The sequence below is a fragment of the Puma concolor genome, chromosome C1 (assembly GCF_028749965.1).
Source record: "Puma concolor isolate L17-30 chromosome C1, mPumCon1.1.hap2, whole genome shotgun sequence".
NCBI classification, from domain to species: Eukaryota; Metazoa; Chordata; class Mammalia; order Carnivora; family Felidae; genus Puma; species Puma concolor.
In genome coordinates, this window is record NC_141674.1 from 38390361 (window position 1) to 38418345 (window position 27985).

Consider the following 27985-nt stretch of genomic DNA (forward strand, 5'->3'; position numbering starts at 1 on the left):
CCAAAAGAGTATACAATGACCAAGCAACTACAAATATTAAAAAGGGAAGCAGCAGATTTAAAAGATAAAGAAAAGTAGGAAAAATAGAAAATAAGGATGTTAAAAAGCCAATATCCCTCAGTATACACCTTCCACTCAAACGAGACTAGTAGTTTCTCTTTTCTCCCAGGACACTGCACTTATTCCAAATCCCAAGATGTTTTCGCACTGCTTTCCTTCTCTTGCCTATGCAAAATATATTTCTCAACAGAATTTAGGCAAAGTTCCATTTTTCTAGAAATTTTTTTTGCAAGCACTCCCACATTTATGACATTTTTCCTTGTAGAAATCCAAGTGCTCTACTACCTGAATATTTATTAACCAGCTACTATGTGCCTATAAGAAGAGCCTTTATTCTTTCCATAGAGAAGATAGCAGTGCTCAAGACTATATATACATTTCTATGAAAATCTACCCCTTGAATACAAAAATAATCCTGTGACCTTACTTACCACCCACTGCCTTACAAGGGTAGTATGAATGATCAATTTCTACTCTAACCCTAAAAGTAAAGAATCCAGAGGTGAAAGTGGGACAGAATTAAGAAGTTCAGTTATTTCAAAGAATTCATTTGGAAAAGAAGATTGCAAACATATACACCCATCTTTAAATGGACCAGCCAACATACAGCTTACTTTATAAGCCAACATATAGTTAATTTAGGATAAATACTGGTAACCTGTAACTTTATCCCTGTCTCTTCATTCTGTATTTTTATATATTTGGTTTGCTTATTTTCTATTAATAATCCAATCACACAATACACATTTTTAGGAATCCACACCATACATCAGATAATATGCTAGGTACTAGCAATTATCGATAAGCTAGATCAATAAGGTCCCTATCATCCTGGAACTTAGAGATTAGTAAAACAAGCGGATTTTAAACAAAGATGCAAATAAAGATGAAAATAAATATATAATTATAAATCGTGAAGCATAACTTGAAGGAAATGTACAAAGACAGGCTTATCCCTTAAGTAGGCCAACTAAAGTGACTTCCCTGAGCCCCATGCAAGATAATGAATATTATACTTTTTGACTTACAGTGTGTGCACATACACATATATAACACACATCAGTGTGCATGTACATGAGTGTGTGTGTGTTTGAATATATTCCACATAACAGAGCAGGTCTGCATCAGGTGAATTATGCCAACACATACTCCTCTAGTGGCAGCCTTAAACAAGGGCACAACTATACATAAATGCTATACAAAGGGCAGTTCCACCAATACAAATGCTATTATATTCATAGTCATACTAGTGGTTCTCAAATGCCAAAATTTGGATTGATGGCCAAGAGAACTGCATCAAAACCACCTGGAAACTTGTCATAAATAAAAAATTTCCCACTCTCAATTGTCAATAATTTCAATTTAGTACCTAGAATGAATTTTTATAAAGTTCCATCTACATAATTATGATACTGTTAGATGTGAGCCTTTAGTCAGACAGTGCCTTGACTCATTACTTAACTGTTCCATAGTTCTTTTATCATGCTCAAAGCCTGGCAAAGTACTCAAACTATGCTACTCAGTGCCAGTAAGCACAAAATAAATTATTTTCAAATAAATAAGCAAAGATATTGTAAGGAAAGTTATGATTTTTTTGTTCTTGTTGTTTTCTCAAATACAATGACACGCCTTATCAAGAAGCTTTCACTTAGGAAGAGAAACGACAAACTCTGAGACAATGCTTCTCAAAATGGAGGACACAAACTACGAGTGGTATAGCAGATAATTTAATATGGTACCCCAAGTGATTTTAGATGATATACAAGATTATTTTACATGGCACATGGACATACACTAAATTACACTGAATTACAAAGAAAAAAATGTATTATCTTTTCAATTCTCTTTCAGTTAGTTATTGTTGTGTCTTCCACACCTATCGCTGCTTATCTCATTTTAAGAAATAGAGAACATGCCTCCAAGCCTTTGGAAAACAACTGTTATCTAGCCTGAACTTAGTAACATTGTTTTGTTCATTGTATCCTTTAGGACTATCATCCATTTAAAACATAGGATACTGATTTTTCATTTATAATAGTGAGATAAATACAAAAGTGAATTTAAAGAGAATAGCATAAATTGCATGGAGATCCTGTAAAAATTATAAGGATGCTCTATAGATGACTGAAGTTTAGAAACAGTACTGTGTGGGGGCACCTGGGTGGCTCGGTTAAGCGGCCGACTTCGGCTCAGGTCATGATCTCTCGGTCTGTGAGTTCGAGCCCCGCATCGGGCTCTGTGCTGACAGCTCAGAGCCTGGAGCCTGTTTCAGATTCTCTGTCTCCCTCTCTCTCTCTCTCTGACCCTCCCCCGTTCATGCTCTGTCTCTCTCTGTCTCAAAAATAAATAAACGTTAAAAAAAAATTAAAAAAAAAAAAAGAAACAGTACTGTGTGAGGTATTACTAAAAGTTACAGTCAATTTCTCTATGTCTCTCTCACACACATATATACATATACATACACAAACACATTCAATAAGTAATTAATCTAAATGAATAATCAAAAGCCACAAACTGTTACAGGAAGACAGTCAATGAAAAGTCTATTCTACCACTTAACAATGTAGCCAAAATAATGATATTCCATGATATGACAATCACTGTTTGTATATTTTCTCGACGAAATGATTATGATAATCTCTGACTACACATATAAATAATGTACATATGCTTTTATGTGAAGCCAGGAGAATTACCATTCAGTAATTTATACTACATACCTTATAATCCTTGGGTCGGTAGCAACCAAGATGAGAAAGATCTGTAAAAGGGTATATCAAAGAATTAAACAATAAATATTTCATACTAAAAAGAAGAAAATTTGGGTTCATTTTTAGTTTTTGCAATTCTATTTCTATGATTATAATTTCATACAGCAGTTTTCAGAAATACCTTAAAGTCCATTAACAACGTTTTATAAGTAAAGATGATATAACACAAGTTAAAATCTGTGTCAGTTCTTGGGGCACCTGGGTGGCTCCTACAGTTAGGCATCTGACTCGATTTTAGCTTGGGTCATGATCTCACAGTTTGTGGGATCAAGCCCCACATGGGGCTCTGTGCTGGCAGCATGGAGTCTGCTTGGGATTCTCACTCCCTCTCTCTCTGCCCCTCCTCTGCTTGTGCATGCTTGTGCTCTCTCTCTCTCAAAATAAATAAACTTTATTTTAAAAATCTGTATCAGTTCTTCAATAATTAAGTGATTCCACAAATACTATTTTCATTAGAGTAGGCTATATCAGAATATAGACCGGAATAATTTTTTTGTTGCTAATCCAATTTGCCTATATGAAATGGATAATCTTTAATTGATAAACCAGTTTATGACAAAATATAATTTGAATGTATATATTTGATAGATATTATCAAACTGTATGTGAATCCATGCTTGATTTGAGTGAGTATAATGGAAACAGGACCAGCTTCAGAGTGTGGTAGCTCATGTGGTAGCATAAGTGTATAGACCTTGTTGACAAATAGATCTGCATTATGGTCCAGTCCCCAGCACCTCTTGTATAACTTCAGCCTCATTATTCAACCTTTCTAAGTCTCAGATTCCTCATCTATCTCATCATAATCTGCTTTAAATATTATATTAGAGATCACATGTAAGGCATTAAAATAAATGTTAGCTACTATTATTAACACCATCATCAACATCATTACTGTCAAATTCTAAGTCAACAAGCCTAGCTGCAATTTCTGACTCTACCACTTATCGAACATATTGCCTTGATCAAGTTATAGAATTAATCTGTGTTTCTTTCCTCATTTTAAAAGTATGAAGATGGGGCGCCTGGGTGGCTCAGTCGGTTGAGCGTCCGACTTCGGCTCAGGTCGTGATCTCGCGGTCCGTGAGTTCGAGCCCCCCCGTCGGGCTCTGTGCTGACAGCTCAGAGCCTGGATCCTGCTTCAGATTCTGTGTCTCCCTCTCTCTCTCTGACCCTCCCCCAACTCATGCTCTGTCTCTCTCTGTCTCAAAAATAAATAAACGTTAAAAAAAAAATTTTTTTTAAAAAGTATGAAGACAATGGCTACTTTGCTTCACAGAGTCATAGTAATGATTAAATTACACAGCTTATAAAAGTTTCTAGCACAGTATCTGTGCTAGATTATAAAACTATTCTAAATCTCTCCCAGGGTAAGGACCACTATATTACACATGCAGATTTTGGGTTTTTACTCATTACTTAAAGAAGTCAACATTTAACTACTATAATCTCTATATATTGACATTCAAGCACATCATGACCACTACTTCTCATACATTCTAGTCAAAAGCACTCTAACATTCTATATTTTACTTTCCCATGCCATCATATCAAAAAAAAAAAAAAGACTATATAGAGACCTAGTCTATATTCAGTCAATTAATCACCTATCTTTTACGGCACAAGATCTCGTTTGTTTTCCAAGTGTCCTGAATCATCCTAGAGAATAGCTGAAACATCAATGTCTCACACAAGGCCAACTTCACCATGTAATTCAGTAAGACTCAACTTACTTCAAGGGCTTTTCAAAATTACAAATAAAATAAATCCCATCTCAACTCCTCTTCCATAAAGTCTAATAATGTACAGCATGGCCACAGGAGCAGGAGAAATAAAAGAATGATAAGGACATAATGAACCTAATTCTCCACACATGTTAACTTTGAAAATTAAGGTAATAATTTCTGAACTTGGTATATGTTCTTTCCTGCAGCTAATGTAATATGAAAAGTATCAGTGTATTAAAACATTTATAAACTTACCCTAATACGACAGATTTGTAATTTTTTTATTTTTAGAAATCAAGCTGTTACTGAGGTTCCCAATGTTTGCCCTAAATCACTCTTACCAATAATTACTCACTAACTATCTTCTAAAAGCAGGAGATAAAGGACATAAAAAGTCATGGCCCGCAGTCCTAAAATGCTTGTACTTTACTTGGGTTAAGTTATACAAAGTTGAATAACAGCATCATATAAGAAGAGTGTGAAGTCAGAAAGGTACAAGCAATTAATGCAATTAGTAAGTCCTATCAGAAATAAATCTCTCAAAACTAAAGCAATCAGAAAAAAATTCCTAAAGGACGAGAAAGCTAACCTGGACCTTAATGCATGGACCACACTTAAGAAAAGTATGAAGAAAAATTAAAAGCTAATTCAGATTAGTGTGGGTAATGTGATATGTGTGTGTGATCTTGACCAACTTTGACTTTACTTCTTTAAACCTCTTCATCTGTAAAATAATAGTTTCTAACATTCTTGAGGTTATCTTAACTAACCAATAAAATAGTAGTACTTAAAATAGAGGCCAGCAGAAAATACACATGCAATAAATATTGACTATTATTTGATTCTCTAATAACCTCATGAAATAGATGTTATGAACTAAATGCCATATCCTCCCAAAATTGATATGTTGAAGCCCTAACCCCCAAGGTGATGGTATTTGGAGATGGGACTTTTGGGTAGTCATTAGGATTAGACTGGTCACGAAGGTAGGTCCCTCATGGTAGAAAGAGTGCCCTTATAAGAGACACCAGAGAGCTTGCACACATGCATGTGCTTGCTTAAGCAAGCTTTGTGCTTGCTTGATTTATTTATCTGCATGTGCAGAGCTTGCAACTCTGTTATCAGCCAATTCCTTCTATCAACTTAATTCTTGAGCCCCATTCTGATGGTTACTGCCAACATGTGTTCCCTATGAGTCAATCCCTATCTTGGCAACCTGTATACTATCCTACGTTGAAGGGTACTATCATCTTCCTTTTTCCTAATTTCAAGGAATTGAACTCCATTCTGGTAGTTAGTGCTACTCTATTGCAAAACATTCCTGTTGGCAAATATGTGTACCTATGAACCTTCAAAGAGCATGCCCCTGGAGTCCTTTATCAGCAATTACCCTACTGCTATCCCAATGCCCACACAACACCCTAAGGTTGGCTTCTGCTCTCCTGTGAATCTTCATGGAGCACACAGCCATGAATTTGCTATATGCCAGTCTCTATTACTGGAAGCAAAGCTAAGAAGTCCAGCTTTATAAAATAAAACCAGCATTTAATATCCCTCAGGGGATCCAACCTTCTAAAAAGGAAAGACACATAACATGTGTTTTCTATCTCTGGTTCACTTGTGATACATTGCCCGGAAACTGTTTACTCTGACCTCTGATGTTCTCATCTTTCTTATTACTAATTTTGTCTGAAGTCTCAGTAGCAAAAGTCTCAGACTTTCCCCCTCACTATTTTTTTCTTGTCTGAAGTTTAGCAAACAGCAAACTTATCAGTGATTGGAAGGGTGATGGTCATCAAAAAAGATAAATAAATACCTAATAAGCACATGAAGAAAACATTAAATGCCATTAGTTAAATATAAATTACAATTGCAGTGAGACAAAGGGAATAACAAGTGTTGTCAAAGATGTGGAGAAATTGGACCATCATACACTGCCGGTGGGAATGGAAAATGGTACACTCATGTTGGAAAACAGTTGGCCATTTCTTAAAAAGTTAAACATAAATTTACCAGATGAACTGGCAATTCCACTCCTAGGTATCTATTCCAAAGAAAGAGAACGATGTATCTATGCAAAGACTTCAATGCAAACGTTCAAAATAGCATCCTCCGTAATAGCCAAAAAGTGGAAACAATCCAGGGACTCAGGTTGGGAATATACATTTACTGCCAATGGGTATGAGGAAACTCTTTTGGATGATTAAAATATTCTAAAAATGGATTGTGGAGATTTTACAATGGCGCAAATTCAAAATCCTTCAGTTTTGTGCTCAAAACAGCTGAATTTTATGATATATAAGGTATAGCTTACTAAAGCTGTTAAAGATGTTTAATAAATAATAGAGAAATGAAGAAACTAAAAAAGGAGTTCCCAAAAATGACACAGTTCAGATGCCCACTGGTCTATGAGAGGAGGAGGCACACATGTAATTAAAGACAAAACAAAATATTTTGTTAATAAGTATAAACATGATGATATGCTATTTTACTCAGAACAGTAAAATGTTACCATTTATTGCTATCTATTCAAATTATGACATATTAGGATTTGGAATGTAATTTCCAATTTATTTTACAAACAAAAACCATCAAACCTAGGGATTAGTGAAAGCTCATAAAGGATTACAATTTTAGGTAGAAATGAAACTCAGAAAAGAATCTTCAAATGAAGGTAATAAGAGAAGTTTCCTCCAAGGAGGAGACAGAATCTAACGTCTTTTCAAATTCCAAGCAAATAAAAAAGGGACCAGGATGATGCCTTCAATTTCCTTTTCAAAAACATCAATGATTGGATAAAGCTTATAAACATTCTTGCAGCACAAGACATGTTGCATCTCTTCAAAGGGACTGCACAAATTACAATTAGAATGATCCACTATGGAAATGCCAAAGAAAGAAAAAATGTGCTTGAAAAATGTATCTTAAAAACAAAACTAAACACCTGAGTGTAAGTAGAGAAAGTAGTAGGAGGGTGGGAGGAAGGAAGTTGTGGTGAGAAGCCCTGGACCCCAGACTGACCAGGGCTGTTCTGGAACTCTTTAATAAGCCACTTAACCTGTCCAGGCCTCTCTGTCATTTTTCTTGATCAAATATAGTTAAATTCATCCTCACGCAATTATTATGATGACTAAAATAGTAATGGCGGTGAAATGGTATCCTATAAAAACTTAAAAATTTTTAGGCAAGATAATTTGGCAAGAAAATGTTTAAGAATTTCCATTAAAGTAATACTAGTCATTAGTGAAAATTCACTCTTTCTTAAGAGACTCTATCATAAGAAATTCCCACATGTATTTAAATAGTGGATGAGACCCCAAAACACAACCACTCAATTGTCAGAAAGGGGAAAAAAAAAAGGCAGTCAAAAGAATAGGGACTTTAAAGCAGAGAAATGAAATGGAAAAACCCTTTCTTTAAAAGACAAGTAATAAATGTACAAAGAATAGAATTTTTAAAAATCACTGTTTGGCAAACTTTCCAGTAATAAATTATTTCAAGCAAGAATCATCAGTATATGCTACAGGGGTCAAAGTTGAGGAGTAACAGGATGTAATAGTCTCAGAGTATCTCCCCATTAATTACTAAGAGAAGAAATAGCACCTTTGTGACAGAGAAATCTAGCAGACCCCATCTTAATTAAGTAAGCAAATGAATATCACCAGTAACAAAGCAATGTGACATACTTCCTGGCATGTTGCACGCATCGCTTCTGTTGTATTCTCGGGGGAATGAATAACCTAAATCTAATCATGAGGAAAAATCAAACAAACCCAAATTGAGAGACATTCTATCAAATAACTGTCCTGAACTCTTCAAAATTATCAATGTCAAACACAAAAAAAGATTAAAGAACTGATCCATTTTAAAGAAAACTAAAGACACACGGCGACTTAAGGCCATGCGTGACGTGGAATTTCTTTTGCTATAAAGATATTATTAGCACAAGCGGCCAAATGTGACTTAGGTTTATAGATTAGCCTATTATTATTATTATTATTATTATTATTATTATATCACTGTTAATTTTCTGCTTTTCATAATTGCATCACATAAGATAATATCTGTATTAGTCTCCTCGGGCTGCCATAACAAAATGCCACAGACCAAAGGGATTACACGACAGACATCTATCTCTCCGTTCTGGAGGCTGGAAGTCTGAAATCCAGGTGCCAGTGCAGTCAGGTTCCATGAAGAGCTCTGGCTCTGGCTTGAAGGTAGCCATCTACCTACTGCCTGTGTCCTCACAAGGCAGAGAGAAAAAGCAAGATCTCTGGTTTCTCTTCTTATAAGGGCATTGATCCTATCATGAAAGCCCCAACCTCCTAACCTTATCTAAATGTAATTACCTTCCAAAGGCCCTATCTCCAAATACCAGCACATTTAGGGTTAGAGTTTCAGCATAAAAATCTTGGAGGGACACAATTCTGTCCATAGCAGTGTACTTGTCAAAAGAAAGTTAATACACAAACATACATACAGATATGGAGGCAGGGAGGGGAAGGAGCTAGAGAGGAAGAGGGAAAGCAAATATTAGCATTTGAGGATTCTGAAAGGTATAATGGGGATCTTTTATATTATTTCAACTTTTCTTTAAGTCTGAAATTATGTCTAAATAGAAAGTTAAAGGAAAAAATGCGGACCTCACTAATGACCTCTCTGATTGTACTTCACATAGGTAGCTGGCTGCGTCGATCAAAAGTTACTGAAACTTTAACAGTTCTGCTGGCAAATATATTATAATTGTCAAGAGACATCAGACGCTTCAGTGCATTCTAAAAACATCTTCCAAAGAAACATCTACATTGGAGTTATTTTCGATTTTCTTAAACCTTATTTTCCATGGCCATAAATTTCTTCCAAGAGGGGAAACAAATTATAACATCTGTTCCTAATTTCATATAATCTGCTACCATGGTAATAAAAGACTTATTGATTACCACATCTATCTCCCTGTTAACGCTAAAAAAGCTAAATAAATGAGCACAAATTCTGCATGTTCTCAGAGAAGAATGTTTCATTTCAACATTAAAAAGGGAAAGAGAGAGAGAGAGATTGTACACTACAGTTTAGAAACAGAAAGAGATGGGAGCTCACTATAAGTTATGATTGTGTTTTTTTTCACTCTGTCTCATTTTTCTTTTTCTATGCCTTCCTCAGTGTGTAATGAATTCACTTAAAGGCTGCTGGGGAATGTTGCTGACCGACCAGTCAATGACTATAGATATGACACTCAAATATCCCTAATTATAAAATACTATTTAATCTTCTTCCTAAAAGTCATCTTCATTATCACATTGAACTTAAGTAGTAATTTATCTAACCCATAGAACCAGGGCCTACAATAAAAAAGATTCTTATAAATTAAACATAAAAGACATTATCTCTTCATAAATATAATAATAAATAATTATTATATTGACAGCTGAAATTTACTAAGGCCTGTGTGCTAGGGCATTTTACATGGTCACATTTACTGGGTTATCTTCACTTTTTTTTTTTTTTTAATGTTTTTATTTATTTATTTTTGGGAGGACAGAGAAACACAGCATGAGCCAGGGAGGGGCAGAGAGAAAGGGAGACACAGATTCTGAAGCAGGCTCCAGGCTCTGAGCTGTCAGCACAGAGCCCAATGCAGGGCTGAAACCCACAAACCATGAGATCATGACCTGAGCCAAAGTCAGATGCTTAACCGACTGAGCCACCCAGGCGCCCCTCTTCATTCTTTAATATACTGATTATCAAAGTAGTTAAAATGATTTGTTCAAGAATGCCCAATCTATAAATAAGTGACAGAGCAAGTATTCAAATATATGTGTAATTTTATGTCTAAAACCCATAACCTTGAACTTTTTACTATGGTGCTTCCCAAATCTTTTCTACAAACTAAGGGGTATATGTTAAGATAGGAAAATAGTTCCATAGTCAAATAATTTTAGAAATTGTTGAGCAAAACAAAATCAAGTTGTTTTTTTTTCCACTAAAAGGTGTTAGTCTTTAATATGCTACTCTGTATGTTGAATCTCAAAGAGAGAGATTAGTTTATAGCAGCACAAAAATTCTATTATTTTTAAAGTACCTATATGGATGTCCCACAAGTTGTAAAAAAAGTAGCATATGCCTTACTACCTAATAATACAGCAAAGATTCTATTTTAGTTCACTGACGTCAAGTTAAAGGCTTGACTGTAGCCAAGGCAAGTAAAGCAATGAAGAGAAATAACTTTTAGCTTACCATTGTGCATCCTGGACCATCCATCTCTTTCACAGTCTCTGCCCGAAGAACCAAATAAAGCATCAGCCCTGGGACTTGGAGGGTCGACCTAGAAGAAGAAGGATTTCATAAAGTCAAAAAGAACTTAAATGTTCTTCCAGTCTCATGGCACCAGAAAATCAACTCAAGTACATAGACTATTAGTCGTCAGGTTAATGTGATAGTGCCTATGGTTCAGGCATATCCCAAAGCCAGAGCTTAGTTGAGTATTTTGCTGTTCATGTTTAAATAAAATTGAAATTAAACTTCAGAAATCTCTAATTATATACTGAGTCTACTTTCAAATGAACAGATTTATAGTTAAAATGCCCACTACCCCATTGTGTAGGTGGCTTTCCATTACAAAGTTACAAAAAGAGGAATCTATTTTGCCACATTTAAAAATTTGCCACATTTGCTACTTATATAGATGTTGAATCCAAACAGTGTCATTATTCGGCTGTGTTCAGAGCCCAGCATGCGGAGTGCTTCATAGCCTACAGTTAATAACAGTTAAGCATGTTTTCTAATGAAGAATAAAAAAGTCAGAGTGATGTAAATAATAAAAAAGATAGCTCTATTCATCAAAATTAAAAACTTAGTACATTAAAGGGACGATATTAAGAAAGTGAAAAGCAACCCTTGGAATAAAAATAACTTGCAAATAATTATCTATTAAGGCATTAATATCCAAAATATATGACGAAACTTCTACAACTTAAAAAAAACCCTCAATTAAAAAGTGAGCAGAGAAGTTAAATACACATTTCTCCAAAAGATACACAAATGACCAATAAACACAAGAAAAAATGTTCGATATCACTAATCATTAGGGAAATGCAAATCAAAATCATAGTGAAAGATACTACTTCATGATATAAACGTACTTAACACCACTGAGTTATACTTGAGTTTTAACTATGGTGCTTCCCAAATCTTTTCCACAAACTAAGGAGTATATGTTAAGGTAGGAATACAGTTTCACTTAATCACTTAAAAATGATTAAAATAGTAAATTTTATATTGTGTATATCTTACCATAATCTAAAAAAAATTAGTTTTTAAAAAGGAGAGTGAAAAGACAAATATTTATAAATTATGTAAGTATCTAGAATCCTAATATATAAAGAAAATTTACAATTCAACAACAAAAAGATAAACAACCCAATTAAAAATGGACAAAGGACCTGAATGAATGTTTCTCCAAAGGAAATACAGAAATGCCTAACAAGCACATGAAAAGATGCTCAAGATCATTACTTATCAGCAAATGCAAATCAAAACCACAATGAGAAAAAAAAAAAAACCCACAATGAGAGACCTCTCCACACCACCTAGGATGGCTATAATAAAAAGAAAACAAAACAAAATAATAAGTGTTAGTGAGAAGGTGGATAAAGTAAAGCCTGAAACACTGCTGGGGACAAGGTAAAATGGGACCGCCACTGTGGAAAACAGTTTGACAATTTCTCAACAAGTTAGAAACATGCATAGCACATACCATGTGACCCAGCAATTCCACTCCTAGGTATTAAAACAATAGGCACTAAAACAGGTACTCAAGTTGAAGCTTGTGTATTAACATGCCTAGAAGCACTATGCACATAACCCAAAGGTGAAAAAAGCCCATCCATCAACAGATGACCAGATAAACAAAATGCAGTACATGTCCATACGATGAAATATTAGTCGACCAAAAAAGGATCAAGTACTGACACATGCTATACCATGAATGAAAGAAAACACTGTGCTAAATGGAAAAAGCCAGACAGAAAAGTCTACATTTTGTAGGATTCCACTTAGGTGAAATGACAGAAGAGGAAAATCCACTTCCTGATAGAAAGTAGATTAATGGCTGCCAGGGGCTGAGGAAAGGGAGAAATGGTGAGTGAATACTTAATGAGTACAGGGTTTCTGTTTGGGATGATGAAAAAGTTCTGGAACTAGATAGGAGTGACAGTTGCACAATATGAATGCATTTAATGCCACTAAATCATATACTTTAAAATGGTTGAAATGGTAAATTTTATGTTACAAGTATTTGACCACAACAGAAAAAAAAAAGATCCTATTCTGTATAAATGAAAAAGAAAATAATTCCATTTAACTTTTCTGGAATGGTTGTGCCAGTTAGTTTGGGAGCATGTTAGTTGCTTTCTTGAAACTGCCCCTTACTCTTCATGACTATTTTTCACACAATGTATGTAAAACTAGAATGTCTTTTCTAAAAGTATTAACTTTTTACATGTGCATGTATGAAATTAAAATGTTATCAATTTGTTAAATGCTTTTATTTATTTATTTATTTTAATGTTTTATTTTTGAGAGAGAGAGAGAGACAGAGACAGAGTGTGAGCAGGGGAGGGGCAGAGAGAGAGGGAGACACAGAACCCGAAGCAGGCTCCAGGCTCTGAGCTGTCAGCACGTGGGACTCGAATCCATGAACTGTAAGATCATGACGTGAACTGAAGTCAGATGCTTAACTGACTGAGCCACCCTGGCACTCCGGTTAAGTGCTTTTAAAATCATAAATGGTTATGGGGGAAAAGAGACATCTCTATGCAAACACAACTGGAAAACTCCAGTTTCCTATATAATAATGTAAGCAATTTTCTAACTTTAGGCGTAGAAGTATGCATTTTTTTCCTGTCTATTGAAAAGCTGCAAGGGAAATCTCTTAAATAAAAACATTAAAGTTTATACCAAGCAGGATTAGGATTATTCCATTTTGAACACTGATGTGGAAAACAATAATTTAGTAAGCATTTTAAGAGCAGTTATTTCCCTAAACAATTTTGTTTTGTGGCTAACTCCCAATAAATATTACTGGTTATCTTTGTACATAGGCATTTTAATTAAAATGCTACTATTCCTTCAGATTAGAATTTTTTTTAATTTTTTTCTTAACGTTTATTTATTTTTGAGACAGAGAGAGACAGAGCATGAACGGGGGAGGGTCAGAGAGAGAGGGAGACACAGAATCTGAAACAGGCTCCAGGCTCTGAGCTGTCAGTACAGAGCCTGACGCGGGGCTCGAACTCACGGACCATGAGATCGTGACCTGAGCCAAAGTGGGCCGTTTAACCGACTGAGCCACCCAGGTGCCCCTCCTTCAGATTAGAATTTAATATATCCTTTCTTTTCAAAATAATTTACAACTGTAAGCAGTCATAAAATTAAAGGTTTTCTGAAACTGCCATCAAACAAGTAAATAAATCTTATCTGGATATTGTTCAAAAAATAACAAAAAATGTGACCAGAACCTATAAACAAATCCTATAGAAATAAGACAAATGTCATCACAATCATCTCAATAAAATATTTGCATTTAAAAGTAACCATTGTAAAATTTAAAAAATCTGTTACATTGGGGCGCCTGGGTGGCTCAGTTGGTTGAGCGTCCGACTTCGGCTCAGGTCATAATCTCACGGTTCGTGGGTTCGAGCCCCGCATCAGGCTCTGTGCTGACAGCTCAGAGCCTGGAGCCTGCTTAGGATTCTGTGTCTCCCTCTCTCTCTCTGTCCCTCCCCCGCTCATGCTCTGTCTCTGTCTCAAAAATAAATATAAACATTAAAAAAATTTTTTTAAATCTGTAAGTTTAAAAGAATAAAGGATTCATAGTCAAAATATAAAAATGGAATGAAATGTTGCTTATTTATTTATTTATTTTATTTTATTTTTTTAAAGTTTATTTATTTTTGGGACAGAGAGAGACAGAGCATGAACGGGGGAGGGGCAGAGAGAGAGGGAGACACAGAATCGGAAACAGGCTCCAGGCTCTGAGCCATCAGCCCAGAGCCTGACGCGGGGCTGGAACTCACGGACCGCGAGATCGTGACCTGGTTGAAGTCGGATGCTTAACCGACTGCGCCACCCAGGCGCCCCTATGAAATGTTGCTTAAATGTAATTCACTTAATTTTTTTTTTAGATGTCACACACAAAAAACTAACCTTTCAGGTGGTGTACTTTTAAAAAACCCACTAGACCATCAAAGGAGCATATTTACATTTATATTTACATATTAGAATTTAAAAAAATGAATTAAAGTCAGAAATAACTTTAGGCACACTGAGGTGGCTCAGACGGTTAAACGTCCAACTCTTGATTTTGGCTCAGGTCATGACTTCACGATTCTTGAGTCCGAGCCCTGTATCAGACTCTTGTGCTGACAGCACAGAGACTGCGTGGGATTCTCCCTCTCCTCCCCCTCACTCTTCCTCTCTGCCCCTTCCCTGTCCGTGCTCTCTCTTTCTCTCCCTCTCTCAAAAATTAATAAACATTTTTAAAGAAAAGAGATAACTTTATATATAATCCCAAAAGGCATTTTGCTTCTACAGGCACTTAAAGCTTAATGTTCTTACTGTTATTAGATATATTTATGAGTAATTTTTATTAATTTGTAGGTCTTTGTTAAAGAAACACTTTTAAGATAAAAATTCTTGGGGCGCCTGGGTGGCTCAGTCGGTTAAGCGTCCGACTTCGGCTCAGGTCATGATCTCGCGGTCCGTGAGTTCGAGCCCCGCGTCGGGCTCTGTGCTGACAGCTCAGAGCCTGGAGCCTGTTTCGGATTCTGTGTGTCTCTCTCTCTGACCCTCCCCCGTTCATGCCCTGTCTCTCTGTGTCTCAAAAATAAATAAACGTTAAAAAAAAAAAAATTAAAAAAAAAAAAAAAGATAAAAATTCTTTGCAAAAATTCAAGAAACTATGAGAATTCTAAGAAGGTCCTTTATTACATATTCTGAAATATTACAGACTTAAAATTAGCCAAAGTCTACTTAACTGTCACATGAACACAAGTTCTAAGCTTAAACCATATCAAAAGGCTTCTGTGTGGAAAGATTAGAACTATACAATCCTAAGTTAACTCTCTTCACTTTCAAAGGCCTTCCCATCCTCATCAAATAATGATTTGCTTCAAAGATCCATTATATAAGGTTTATCCAAGGGACATAATATCAAAGGGAACTTACTTGCCATTATAATTTTCAAAAAGGCTAGAAAAAGGGAGTCTTCTTTTTTCATAAAGAAAAGTTGGTCCTCTTTTAACACCCTCCTCTGCCATTTTAGTCCTAATGTCAATTATATCTAAGTTCAATTTGTAGAGTTATTACACTGTCCAGTGTATAAGAAGAAAGGAAATGGGTACTTAAAAGACTTAACATGGCATTCATAATGGAACTTGATCTCTGTCAGGTTTAAAGACTGACAAAAGAATGTTCTTTTACTCTAAGCTAATTTTCCATTTTAGATTGCCAGGCTAACAGTTCAGGAAAAAAAAATTATTAATAGAAGGTAGAAGTGAAAGAAGTTTCAAGAATAATATTTTAGTGAAAGAATAGATTAGATCAGTTTCCAATGGAAATGTTTAAGAGAACACATACATGTCTAATCACAAATGGAGGTTTATCTGTTTCTTTTTTGAATTCATAGGGTCCCAGATTTAAATGGGCCAGCCGCCGCCTGGTGTCTTCAGATAGCTCACACATGCGTCTTTTTGTGTAGGGAGATGGAGAGTGTGATTTTGAAGAAATTGTAGGCTGTTCGTAGTTTTTTGCATTTATGCAATATTTATTTCTCTCAGGTGACTTGGATTTTTTCTTCTGTGATCTTGATGTTCTGCTTTGCAGTCTGCCGTGTGATTTTTCAACTGGAGCCGTATGGTAAATAAATTTATCCTAAATATACGAAATAAAAGTTAACTTAGGCAGAAGACATATGTAGAAATATATGTAGATATATCTATCTATATATAAACTACAGGTAGGAAAAAAATTTAAAAATTAATTTAAAGCACATATAATCTATCAAAGCCAACTAGATTAGTCTTTCCTATCTATCCTAGATAACTCTTTGTCTAGTAGTTAATAAAGTATATGGTATTAAGTCTAGCAAGTCCAATATTTAATCATTTGAAAAATCTAAGAAACAAGGTCAGAAAAATTAGTTTTCAGTATATTAAAAAATGAATGTAAACATTGGTTTATCATTTATAATTAAAAGTATCCATGGGGCGCCTGGGTGGCGCAGTCGGTTAAGCGTCCGACTTCAGCCAGGTCACGATCTCGCGGTCCGTGAGTTCGAGTCCCGCGTCAGGCTCTGGGCTGATGGCTCAGAGCCTGGAGCCTGTTTCCGATTCTGTGTCTCCCTCTCTCTCTGCCCCTCCCCCGTTCATGCTCTGTCTCTCTCTGTCCCAAAAATAAATAAAATGTTGAAAAAAAAAAAGTTTAAAAAAAAAGTATCCAAGTAACTGACTATATAGTTTAAGAGGACTCTCTTTAGTAATGTTACAAATACGCATGGCTAATTAGTTGCTTATGACATCTTTATGGAGAAAACATAAAATAAGTTTCACTTATACTGCTATGATTATATACATACGTATAATGTAAACATCTGAAAAAGAGCTTTATACATGTTTTCATGAAATGTATTGTTTGGATTATACAAGATGATTAGTATTTTAAGATCTCTTTCAAACCAAAACTTTACAATTTAATGACCAATAGTCATTCCACCTTAATTCTGATTCCATATTTTTATAAATGTAAGAAGACATGAAAGACACATATAAATGTTAATGACTAGTATTCTGCTAGTAAAATTGGTTAGCAGTCTAAGTTTTTAAAAACAAATGTTATATTTCCAAACTTTTTTGTGTTATTAGGATAACATTTCATTTAGTCCCTGCCTTATAAGTGCCTTAAAATTTGGATTACTAGTAAATAACATAAGACCTCTTGACTCATTATCTAGAATTATAAGATTTCCAACATTAGAGAAAATGGACAGTGAGAGAATCTTTGTATTTCTAACTTTAATCATTTTAAAAACCTATCAATCCTACCTCCCTCTCTACTTTCTCAACCCCTCCCTTCCCTGCTCGTTAAGGGTATTTATTCTAATAAAATACAAATGTGACATAGAAGGGAAGAGTCAAATATTTTTAAAAAGTAAACAGGAAAAAAATGTATTTTTCCAACTGGAAAAATAAGCCCATGGGTTTCATACAAACCAGCACCATCCGATTATTTCTTCATCTTCCTTCTGCAGCTATTAATATGCTCCCACCTTCTCCCACCTTGTTCAATGACTTCAACAAGTCATTCAGAATTTTTCTACCTTATCACATTTCATCCATCTCTATGACATCACACTGATGCACAGAAGCAGGAATGTTAGCACAGGCAAGGACCTTTGAGGTTTAATAAAATGTTCAAGTAGTGAAGATTTCCAAGACCTTGGACTCAGACTTCGGTTTCGCAGCTTTAATTACTTTTACTCACCTCATCTTAGATTTCGTCATTGTGCAGATCCACTGCATTCCAAACTCTGAAATCCCTTGCTGACCAAAACTACTTTTGCTCATGGTACTTCTTTTATTCTCGCTGAATCTGCTACTTGCCCTCATCACCTCCTCACTCCCTGGACTCTTTTCTTCAAATCTTCACACGTTTTTAATATCTCTTACCTCCAGACACAGATGAACCATAATCATCTCTTTCAACAGTGCTATAAAGTTGCTTTGATTATATCAAATCTAAAATAACTAACCTCATCTTTCTTGGTTACAGTTTACGAATGTTGAATACTAGCAGAGGAAGTTATAAACTAAGATATATCTAGTACAGATACATGCTGTCTAACTCTATCCAATCCTGAATGCATCCTGTTCCTTCCCAGTAGAGCTGAAAATAGTGGTTGTTATATGCTGTTAACACAGTGGGTCCCTCTGACCAACAGGGTAATAGCATGTGACATAAGGAGAGTCTTGAAAAGTGCTCAAGTCTTTTACTCCTTTTTGACAACCATCCTGCCTCCATGTGAATGAGCCAAAATTAGGCTACTAGAAGATGAAAGTATTGTGGCCACGATTCCGGCTAAAATCAAGCCAATTACCAGGAACATAAAGCCCTTCCCAGACCAGAAACTCAGCCAACTGCCAGACAGAGTGAAGCTATCCTAGATCAGTCAGCCCCAGCCTTGCCAGTTCAAACCAAAAGAACCACTCAACCAATACACAGAACTGTGAGAAACATTTTATTTTAAGCCACCAAGTTAGCGTTGCTTTTTACACAGCAAAACCTATCCGATATAGCAGACTAACACACATATTAATAAAACTACTACTGACATTTAACTAATTCATAATAAAGTCTACCTTTAGTAAGTAAAAAGTGTAAGTAGAAAACTAGTTTTATTTCAGAAATTCACAATAATATGCTTAATTTTTTCAATCCATTCAACTGGTGACAACACATCAATTTGAAAATAATGTGCCAAAAGGAATAGAGATCATTACAAGTATTTGTAAACTTAAATAATTTTATAGTTTCTTTCACTCATTCTCTCTTAAAAACCAAAATGGTTTGTCTTATTCTTATGTTTGAACCTGAAAATGCTGCTTTACAGCCATTAAAATTTTAATTTTAACCAATATTCAGTTTTTTAAAAGTAGATTTATCACATTTTCAAATAAGGGCAAGTAAGATTAAAATCCTGGCTGGTAACATTCAAAATTTTAATGTGTAAGTATATACTCTGTTGTGCCTACCAGACAATGTTTTCTATCTTTTATTTTACCTATTGTCTTCCCTCCCAATTATCTTTAAAAAAACTTCAGTAACAGTCACTAAATTATTTAGTTATATGTTATGTGCCAGACACACTGCATATATTCTCTAATTTAATATTTAAGGCAGCCTGATGAGGAACTTGAACCCAGATCTGATTCTGAGGCATATTTTCTTAAACAATGTCTGACACTGAAGCCTATCCTATTATATCTGTTCAATGAATAACAAATGACAAACACTGAAATAGCAAGTTAAAAAAATAGCAAGTTAAAAAATGGCAAGTTAAAAAACTTCACGGAGGAAAATGTTAATTCCTAAGTCTGATGAAAGTCCTATTGGGGGGATAATTTTACATTTAGAAAGGACTCTTCACCAAGCTGTACACTTAGAACGTGTGTACCTTTCTGAGCATATGCTCTACTTCATACTTTTCTACCCACCCACCAGAAGGGCAGACCCCGATGAGGAGAGAAAAAATTTGTCTGAGTCCGGGTAAAACATTTTTAACAATTTACAAAAATGCACAGTACATATCTCAAAACAAGTCAGTAACATCTCTGCATCTGGCAAGCATAGGTTGTTAGATCTCTACTAGCTGCATTTCAGAGACAAATAACTATAGCCATACTATGTATCTTGTCAAACAACGTAAGAATGAGCCCCTTAATAATTTCATATAAACCATGCTTTACCTTCTTAGCTTACATCACAGTTATCATCCTTAGCAAATTTACTCTAAAACTGAGAGTACAGTAAATTAACACTCCGCTCTTGCCACCATGGGCCCAGTCCTGCCTCGTTTGGATCCTCAGGGCTTTATATGCTCCTGGCTCCTCATCCATCACAGGCTGTTCATTGTTACCTAATCATAATGCAACTGCATATGAGTGATGCCTAGACATTATTAGATAATTTGTGGACAAGGCAGTAAGATGATCTTGGGGACTCAGTGAAAAGTTAGACTGGAATGAAATACCAGGTCCATATAACTTAGTTGACTAAAGGCAGTTTTTACAAATACACAAGGTACTTAGGGTGAAGTGTCCAAGCTTCCCTTAGTCTGATACCATCAGTGTGGCCACCAAACTGAGCAAGAATCATTTAAGGAATGAGAGAGACTCAGGAAACCATACTTACTAAACACCAATATCCCCGCATGAAAACCTCTGGTCACATTTGCTAAAAAGAATCCTCTGAACTTTTTGCAGTCATCTGTAACTCCTATAAGATTTATAGAAGCCTCCCATCTAGCTCTCTGTAAGGCTTCTTGATCTCAACATCTCTCTGGCAGACTGATTTCTTTGCATTAAAAAAAAAAAAAGGCCCATGGCATTACAAATGATAATTGCATCGTGGCACTGCCTATCATGTATACCAAACTCTTCACTCTTACATTTAAGATGCAACTGAACTGCTAAATACCTTTGATAATTGTTTTGCTTACACTCCAGATTGACCCAAAAAAATGAAATGAGCTACGGTCAAAATGAAAGCATAATTCTCTCAAATGCCCATAACTATCAACAAATAAGTTAAACCATTAAATAATTTAAATAAATGATTTGAAGGGCGCCTGGGTGGCTCAGTGGGTTAAGTGTCTGACTTTGGCTCAGGTCATGATCTCACGGTTTGTGAGTTCGAGCTCCGTGTCAGGCTCTGTGCTGACAGCTTGGCGAGCTCAGAGCCTGCTTTGTATTCTGTGTGTGTGTCTCTCTCTCTGGCCCTCCCCTTCTCACACTTTGTCTCTCTCTGTCTCTCAAAAGAAATGAATAAACGTTTAAAAAAAATTTATAAATAAATAAATAAATAAAAGATTTGAACCTGAGTGCGGCACTTCCTCGAGCTTATCAGACATTCAGTTATCACTGAGGTCGTAGAAAATTCCAGCTTTGGAGCAATTCCCTGAGTAAAAAAATAATAATAAAAAAAGGTATTATTAATTATTTCAATTTCTGAAAAAATAGAACTATTAGTGATAAAACCATGACCTGAAGTAACAAACACTTATCAAGACTTAGCCGCTTCATTTGTTAGTTTGACCTTCCTACTAAAACTAAAGACAACACAGTGATGCTAAATGTTAGCAAGTAACAGTTTCATTGCTGATGATTCCCTTACAAGTGATTATATTACCTTTATGTAAAACAGAATGCTTTTTCCATTTTCCAGTATTTCCCTGTCAAATTATTCTAAGATTTTTAAACTATGATACAATAATACTAAAGTCAGAAATATATAAAAACACTTAATGGATTTGAGCTCTTTTTACTTTTACAAATTAACTTACTTAACTACACAATCAAGAAGTACTTTGGTGGCGCTTAGGTGGGTTAGTTGGTTAAGCATCTGACTCTTGATTTCGGCTCAGGTCCTGACCTCATTGTTCGTGAGATCCAGCCCCGCACTGGGGCTCTGTGCTATTAGCTTGCAATGCTTGGGATTCTCCCTCTCCTCTATCTCTCTGCCGCTCCCTCCTCCTCCTCCTGCTTGTGCTCTCTCTCTCTCTCTCTCTCCTTTTCAAAATAAATAAACTTAAAAAAAATACTTTGGACACTCTCCTCATGTTAAAAAAAATTACACCTTGTAGATATGCAGTTCTTGAAACAGAAGAGAGATAAGTCTCTACCAACTCCGCCAACATTTCTCCCCTTAATGTATGAGTTACATTCAGATCTATGAATGAATCTGGCTTCTATTGCTCGCAACATTTCAAATATCAGCTTTAACGCTGTTTTGAAATAAGTGGAGACAAATGGTAAAATTCAAAGGAACAGTCACAAAGCACCTGCTGAAATATTTGGAAGCACACAAATCACACATTCACCAAAACATGAAAAGATATTGTGTATGCCCAGTGCAACTTCATTCTAATGTAGAAGTCAGATATTCGTCCTCTACAAACCCAGCCTTTGACCTACTAACTTGAGAATTTCAAACATCACACATTACAGAAAAGGTAAATATGAGTTGCCTGACAATTAACCAAATGATTGTTTTTCTGCAATCCTCTTTTATTAATGATGCCCACCATGCCTATTTATTAGTTATCTATTGCTACACTGCATATTACTTAGTAGTTTATAACGAATGTACGTGCTTATTATTTCACATACTTTCTATGGGTCAGGAATCTGGCAGAAGCTGAACTGGGTGGTTCTTGGCTCAAAATCTCTCATGAGATTGCAGTCAAGATGTTTGGGCTGCCGTTATCTGAAGGTTTACCGGGGGCAAGAGGATCTGCTTCCTAAGAAGGCTCATTCACACAGCTGTTGGCTGGAGGCCTCAGTTCTTTTCTAGTTTTTAGCAAGAGGACTCAGCTCCTCAACACGTAAACATCCTGAGTGTCTTCATGACACGGCAGCTAAGTTCTCCCAAAGCAAAGCAAGGAGAAAGCCACAATTGTTATTATGACTTACTCACCTAAGTCTAACACTGTCACATCTATCTCATTGTATTCATTACAGCCCTGAAGTACAGCCCACACTCAAGGACAAAGGAGTTAGACTTCCTTTTCAGCGGAGGAATATCAAACATTTGTGGACATATTTTATTTCATTTTTTAAAAAATTTTTAAATGTTTGTTTATTTTTGAGAAAGAGAGAGAGAAAGAGAGACAGAGCGAGCGGGGAAGGGGCAGAGAGAGGAGACACAGAGTCAGAAGCAGGCTCCAGGCTCTCAGCTATCAGCATGGAGCACGACACAGGGCTCAAACTCACAAATGGTGAGATCACAACCTGAGCCAAAGTCAGGCACTTAACCAACTGAGCCACCCAGGCGCCCCTTATTTCATTTTTAATGTTTTTATTTATTTTTGAGAGAAAGAGAGACAGAGTATGAGCAGGGGAGGGACACAGAGGGAGGGAGACACAGAATCTGAAGCAGGATCCAGGCTCTGAGCTATCAGCACAGAGCCTGACACGGGGCTCAAACCCACAAACCATGAGATCATGACCTGAACCGAAGTCAGATGCCACCCGGGTGCCCCATGGTGGACTTATTTTAAAACCACCAGTCTACCCTCTGACCACAAGTTACTTAGACTCCTTTCATGTGTAAACTAAACTCATGCCCTATAAAGAAAAAAGAAAAAAAGAAAAGGGAAAGAAAGCAAGCAAAGCAAAGCAAAGTCTCATCCTTTTACAACTTCAGCTTGAAATCCAGGATGTTGGCATCTAAGTCAAGTCCTTATTCAACCTCCACAGATGTGGTTCTTTAAGAGCAGTTCTGACAATACAGTCCCTCACAGTTGGAAGACTTGTGAACCAAAGAGACAAGATGTCTGCCCCACATATACCCAAAATACACATGTACAGCAGGCATAGGATAACCACTACAGATATTCTTATTAACAAAAGGAGAAAACAAGAGGCAAACAGGAATCACTGGCCCACTGAAATTCTAAAATCCAGCCAGGAAAATGTTAGAAGTTCCTTGATTAGAAGTTTAGCCCTGTTCCTGATCAGAAATAACTATTCTCTGGGCTCCTCTGGGCTCTTGCTTCCATCCTCTAAATTATCATTCCTTCTCAATGAGAGGTAGACCATATGTTAGAGCTGCACAGTGTTCTGAGTGTGAGTCCTGTCAACAGAATTCTGGGGGTCCAATTTTCATTTTGTGAGGTCTCTCTGCATTTCAGACCAAGCTGGCGGTATTTCCAACAATATAATGCTCTTTATTTTTTTTTTAAATTTTTTAACATTTATTTATTTTTGAGACAGAGAGAGAGAGAGAGAGCATGAACAGGGGAGGGTCAGAGAAAGAGGGAGACACAGAATCCGAAACAGGCTCTAGGCTCTGAGCTGTCAGCAAAGAGCCCGACGTGGGGCTCGAACCCACGGACCGCGAGATCATGACCTGAGCTGGAGTTGGACGCTTAACCGACTGAGCCACCCAGGCACCCCAATATAATGCTCTTTAAAAACATGTGTGGTTCTCCTATGAATCTTATTGCAGTTCACTCCATTAGACCAAAGCTGCACGCTTCTCTCCACTGGGCTTCTGATGAGACTGCCCTTACGCATCTTCAAAAAAACCTGATATTCGATTAAATTATTTTCTAAGACAACATCTTGGATCTTTCTGAGATTTTAATGAAGGATTATATAGTCACACCCTAGGTTTCACCATCAGACCACAATTTCCCAAAAGTGCCTGGAATGATTTTTGCTCAGAAGTCAACCCTTAATTTTAGCATTATCTGCCATTGGGAAAAGTGGGGAATCTTCAGAAACAGTAAGTTCCAACTCCTTTTTGCTAAACAGCCTTTCCTTTTGCTTACCTCTCTCCTCTCATACTTTGCTATAAAGCAGCAAGAGAAAACCAAGCAGACTCTCTAACAATCTACCTGAAAGTCTTAGACCACTCATTTCCTTAAATATTTCTCTACATTACTGCAGATGACTATATGGCTAAATTTTCTGCCATTACATCACAAAGATTCCTCTTTTTATTTATTATTTATTATTTATTTTTAATTTTTTTAATGTTTATTTATTTTTGAGAGAGAGAGTATGAGCAGGGCAGGGGCAGAGAGAAAGAGTGAGACACAGAATCTGAAGCAGGCTCCAAGCTTTTAGCACAGAGCCTGATGCGGGGCTCAAACTCAAGAACGGTGAGATAATGACCTGAGCCAAAGTCAGATGCTTAGCCAACTGAGCCACCCAGATGCCCCAATAAAGATTCCTTTTAACCCTAATTCCCATAACATTTACCTTACTTTCTGCAAACACGCATCTGACAGTTTCTTCAAGACCTTTCAAGCTTTTACAAACATTCTAGCAAGGCCTTCCCAGCTTCTGCCCTCTCTGTACAGTTGCTTGAGTATCTTCACACATGGCAGTTGGCTTAGCCCAAAGTAAGCGATACAAGGGTGAGTACAAGAAGAAAGCCACAATGTATTTAAAGACCTGGTCTCCAAGGTCCAATACTGTCACTTCACCACATTTTATCTGTTAGAGTCACTAAGTATAGTCTGTAGAATTAGCTCCACCTTTGGAAGAGAGAAGTATCAAATCATTTGTGGACGTATTTTATAACTACCATAGCCTGGATTGCAACTTATCACTTTACCCTTCCCCACATATTGCTGGTCATATAGTAAATACTCAGTGTTTTAGCCATTATTTTCACTGAGCATTCAAAACCATTGTGTTGGGGTTCTCTGGGAAAACAGAACTAATAGGAGAGGGAGGGAGAGAAAGAGAGAGAGAGCGCGCAAGATTTATTTTAAGGAATTGGCTCATGCAATTATGAGAGTGGCAAGTCCAAAATCCAGAGGGCAATCCAGAGGCTAGCAACTCAGACAAAAGTTGATATCACAGTCTTGTGTGTGAAATCTGTATGCAAGCTAGCCGGGTAAAATTTAGGTTGTATCTCTACATTATAGTTTTGAGGCAGAATCCCTTATTGTTTGGGAAACCTTAGGTTTTGCTCTTCAGGCCTTCAACTAATTGGATGAGATCCACCTACATTGTCAATGGTAATCTCCTATACTTAAAGTCAACTGTTTGTAAACATTAATTACATCTACAAAATACTTTCACAGTAACATCTAGACTAGAGTTTGACGAAACAACTGGGCACCATAACCTAACCAAGTTGATGCCTAAAATTAATCATCACTCCATCTCAAATGTCAGTTCCTCTATGATGTCTATAAGATGTAATTCATTCATTCAATTCAATCAAGAGGCATTTGAGTACCTATTCCATGCAAAGTACTGCGTGAACACTTAAATTTAAAGAAGAGAAAGCCACAGATCCTGTTTCTATGGAGTTCACAGTCTAAAGGAGACTATCATCATCATCACCACTGTCATGATCTCCACAGCCATCATCATATCACTAACATTTATTGAGTGTTCTCTGTGCCAGGTACTGCTACAACCATTTACAAGGTTTCATTAATCCACCCAACAGCCTTATGATATCTTAATATTATAGTGCTTTGCTCAAATTTAGTCAGGTAGTCTGTGAGAGTGCCAGGATTTAATCTCAGATGTGATTGAATTCTTGCCACAGCAATGGGTTCAGGAAGACAGCCTAAGACTCAGATAGATGTCATAAGAATTCTGAGGAAGGGTACACTGTTGTCTGCCAGGACAACAAACTACTGATTGGAGTGTTTTATCCATTCACATTTAAAAACACTGGATACAACTAGATTTGTATCTGCCGTTTTGCTGTTCAGTTTATACACATACCATGTATCTTTTGATTCTTCCATTCATTCTAGGGGTCTCACCTGTATATACATAGCTTAGTGGTCATCCTATGAACCTGTAAGGGTTCCACTCTGTTGATTATCTGTGTGTGGCTTGGGGAATACATTCAAAGACACAGCCAGATCTGTAGTTTCTACCGAGTTTCACTTTTTGCTGGGCTCGCACTGTCTCTCGTTTGCATATGCATAGTTTCACAGTCAGCCAGGAATGAGTGGAGAGCTGACCTCAGCCCTCCCTTACTTCTCTGTGAAATTGCTCCCTTACTTCTGTGAACCTTCTGGCAGATGGCTGCTCAATCTAACTGGAACAGCCTTCGGCCTATCAAAACTATGTGGTTTCTTCATCCATTTGCATCCAAATCCACCACATTTAGTTGGTGAAGACACACTGTTTGCCCTTAGGATTCTGACACCAACTCCCATGTGTGGGTTTTCCAACATCAGCAAGCAATTCTCTGTGACACCAGATAGGGGTCCTATAATTTAACTCAGTTCTAACACTACATGGGGATAGTATCAGATCCCACAGGTTAAGGATCAGTCCTACAAGACTGCACCCACCCCACTTCAGATGTCATCCCAACTCTAGGTTGTCGCCTGTGTTTCTGACCAATCAGCTATAATTTGGAGGTCTCCATGCCCTTCTCCCCTGGTTCAATTAATTGGCTAGAGAGGCTCACAAAACCCAGGAAAATAGTTTACTGTTTACCAATTTATTATAAATGAATATGATAAAGGATACAGCTGAACATCCAGATGGAAGAGATTCATAGAGCAAAGTAGGTGGGAAGGGACATGGAGCTCCCATGCCCTCTCTAGGCACACAACTCTCGCAGCACCTGCCTCAGACGTTCACCTAAGAGCTCTCTAAACCAAACCCCTATGGGTTTTTGTGGAGGCTTCAGTACTATATCCACAATTGATTAATTACTGGCCATTAGTGTTTTAATGCAATCTCCAGCCTCATATACCCTCCCCACAGGTCAGGGTGCTGAAAGTTCCAACCCTCTAACACATGTTTGTTCTCCCTGGCAATTAACCCTCATCCTTAGGCTATCTAGGGGCCTTTCAAAAGTTACCTCAAAAACATAACAAAACAAGTAAAACACCTTTATTGCTCCTACCACTTAGAAAATTCCAAGGGTTTTGGAAGTTCTGTGCCAGAAAAAGGATAAAACCAAATATATATTTCTTAGATCAATGAAACAGAATAGAGAACCCAGAAATGGACCCACAAATGTATGGCCAACTAATCTTTCACAAAACAGGAAAGAATATCCAATGGAATAAAGACAGTCTCTTTAGCAAGTCGTGTTGGGAAAACTGTACAGCAACATGCAGAAAAATGAACCTGGACCACTTTCTTACCCATACAAAAA

The 27985-nt window shown here is 36.6% G+C and overlaps 1 protein-coding gene across 3 annotated transcripts in view; it reads right to left on the reverse strand.

Annotated features, from left to right (window-relative positions):
• Positions 1-27985, reverse strand: part of SPATA6 (spermatogenesis associated 6) — a 151605-nt gene that overhangs the window by 68521 nt on the left and 55099 nt on the right. For all 3 annotated transcript variants that reach the window (XM_086716921.1, XM_086716920.1, XM_086716922.1), the window contains exons 6-9: positions 21206-21286; positions 16193-16486; positions 10793-10880; positions 2781-2821 (exon numbers count right to left, since the gene is read on the reverse strand). In XM_086716921.1, the coding sequence (XP_086573047.1) occupies positions 2781-2821; positions 10793-10880; positions 16193-16486; positions 21206-21286 (504 nt within the window). The remainder of the gene's footprint in view (positions 1-2780; positions 2822-10792; positions 10881-16192; positions 16487-21205; positions 21287-27985) is intronic.